The following is a 758-nucleotide window of genomic DNA, read 5'->3' on the forward strand; positions in this document are numbered from 1 at the left end:
TGGCCAAAGTCAACAGTTAGAACAGAACAAAATATTCCATAGGAAGAGAGGACGTAACCTCGAATTCCTAATTGATTTACTACTCATTGATAAACGTTATCTATTCCTATGAGGCAGGGTCGAACTGTACCTACACTCATCCTTGGAGGATGGTGCATGAGTGATGAAGCCACCCCTCATTACTCGTCCCTCATTGATCAAATGACTCTGGGACTCAAGTAAGTACATACGGGGCAATACACCTTTAGTGTAGTGGTCAAGACCTCGCCTGGTTAACAGGAGGGGGTCGGTTCAATCCCAGCCGAGGTATGGGATTTAATCTCAATATATTTTGAGAATTTTACCACGGTAATAGTAGTGGCCTACTACTAAAGGGACTTTTCAGTCCTATGCGAGCAGTATAAATAAGCACCATTATTATAATACCGCCAAAGAATTTCATGAAATAGACGTTAAGTTTTATGAAATAAATATTAGAACCGCCAATATACCTGGCATGAAATGGGGGAAGTGAGCTCACACAGGTGCAATAGTTCTGGTGGGGAAAAAGGGAGCAAAACACAAGGGATACATGTATCATAGAAGACTATCTTTACTTCTTCGGAAATTTAGTGGCAGCATTGTCTATGGCAGTGACAGCATTTTCATTCGATAGAGGGACCTGTAACAACGGTCTTATTGTTTCGAAATCGAAGAGAGGAGGAGAGGATAGGAGAAAGCTAGTCGTGCTAAGAACAATCCCTATCTGTCCAGGATAA

The 758-nt window shown here is 41.7% G+C and overlaps 1 protein-coding gene across 1 annotated transcript in view; it reads left to right on the top strand.

The window, feature by feature from the left end:
* Positions 1-145: 145 nt before the first annotated feature.
* LOC113471043 (lysosomal alpha-mannosidase-like) overlaps positions 146-758 on the top strand; it is a 10120-nt gene continuing 9507 nt past the window's right edge. The window contains exon 1 of the mRNA XM_026829902.1: positions 146-218. Within this exon, the coding sequence (XP_026685703.1) occupies positions 157-218 (62 nt within the window). The 5' untranslated portion in view covers positions 146-156. The remainder of the gene's footprint in view (positions 219-758) is intronic.

The sequence above is a fragment of the Diaphorina citri genome, unplaced genomic scaffold (assembly GCF_000475195.1).
Source record: "Diaphorina citri unplaced genomic scaffold, Diaci psyllid genome assembly version 1.1 scaffold2032, whole genome shotgun sequence".
NCBI lineage: Eukaryota > Metazoa > Arthropoda > Insecta > Hemiptera > Psyllidae > Diaphorina > Diaphorina citri.